At 39.6% G+C, this 1333-nt stretch overlaps 1 protein-coding gene across 1 annotated transcript; it reads right to left on the bottom strand.

Moving 5' to 3' along the window:
- Positions 1 to 308: 308 nt before the first annotated feature.
- Positions 309 to 803, bottom strand: LOC129339567 (angiogenin-3-like). Its single transcript, XM_054994147.1, has one exon. The coding sequence runs from the start codon at positions 801 to 803 to the stop codon at positions 309 to 311; it is 495 nt and encodes a 164-aa protein (XP_054850122.1).
- Positions 804 to 1333: the final 530 nt, after the last annotated feature.

Genomic DNA, 1333 nt, shown 5'->3' with positions numbered 1-1333 from the left:
CTGGACTCGCATCCAATTTTTGCACAGAGGGGTCAGTAAAGCAAGGCATGTAATATAAAGCCCCCTACGCTGTGGTTAAACTTATCAAAAAGAGAGAGAGAGAGAACACTTGAAATACCTATTTACTGACATTTGAAAATGCAAACACAACCTTGATGTATCATTTTTAATCTTTGTCCCTCTCATTTGCAACAGTGCTGCCTTGCCTCTCTTCTGCATTTCTTTGGTTTTACTTTGTACTTGTTGATGCAGCATGATCAGAGTTGAAAAAGAATCCAGGTAATTAAAAAAAAAATTGCATGAAACAATTACAAGAAGTAATTGTACCAAGCCAGGCTGGTTTTAGACTCCCCTTCTGTCACTATTTGAAAATCTCCTTCTTCGAGGTGAACGGGATAGCCATATTTATCGCAACTGACAGCAATGGAGGCAGAGAAGCTATGCTGGTTGTAGATACAAGGTTTGCTGGTTGGGTCTCCTTCGAGGGTGCAGGTGACGAGGTCAAACCGGTTCAGGCTGCGTCGGAGATGGTTATAGGGCATCCCTTTGGCACCGCACACGGCCTGGAGAATATCTGGGAAGGACACGATGTAAGTATTCACTTTTTTGCATTCTCCAGAGGTAAAAGAACCACTAGCCATTAGGAAGTTACAGTCCAGAGCTTCCAGGGGAACAAAGTCAGGAATAAAGTGCTGCTTCAAGAAGAGCAAAAATCCCGTTTTGCTCTCGGGAGAGTTGTCCCATCCTGACACAATCGCTTGGAATGCCAGGATAATCAATGCAGGTCCCTGGAAAGCTGGCATTATATCCACTTCAAGAAGGTAAAAAGGTGGTGGGAATATGTTCTTATATCCTAGAATATACAAAATGATTAGACATCAAAGTATTTTAATCAAATCTTAACCCCGAGAGATAATAATTACAAAGATCTAATGTTGTATGGAAGTCCTATAGTTAAAGAATTGATTGTTAAAGCATGTGATATGATAGCAACAGATAAAATTTACAGAAATAGCTAAACTTAGAACAGCAACAAAAGACAGAACTTTTTAGAAAGCTTGGCTTCCATTAGTTTGACGTTTGGAAATTTCAAGAACAGTGCTTGTCAATTCCTCAAATGGCCACAAGGGGGTAATGTGCAGCAGACAATTCATTACAGAGCGAAGACAATAATAATGAAAAATCTTGTCTCACCTTCCCTTGGGGTAGCTAGCTATATTCTTGTGTGTTGCATCAGAATTTTTAAAAAATGAGGATAGGAGATCTGATACCTTATGCTAGAGTAAATTTAATTTATCTTGCAAATGCCAGCACACTACTCTATAAATAGGGT

The sequence above is a fragment of the Eublepharis macularius genome, chromosome 12 (genome assembly GCF_028583425.1).
Source record: "Eublepharis macularius isolate TG4126 chromosome 12, MPM_Emac_v1.0, whole genome shotgun sequence".
In the NCBI taxonomy this organism is placed as follows: Eukaryota; Metazoa; Chordata; class Lepidosauria; order Squamata; family Eublepharidae; genus Eublepharis; species Eublepharis macularius.
Note: the sequence above shows the minus strand (reverse complement) of the source record. Positions and strands in the feature narration are given on the sequence as shown.

Excerpts from the sequence above, each read along its gene's own strand:
- LOC129339567 (XM_054994147.1), bottom strand. The coding sequence starts at position 803 with ATGCCAGCTTTCCAGGGACCTGCATTGATTATCCTGGCATTCCAAGCG.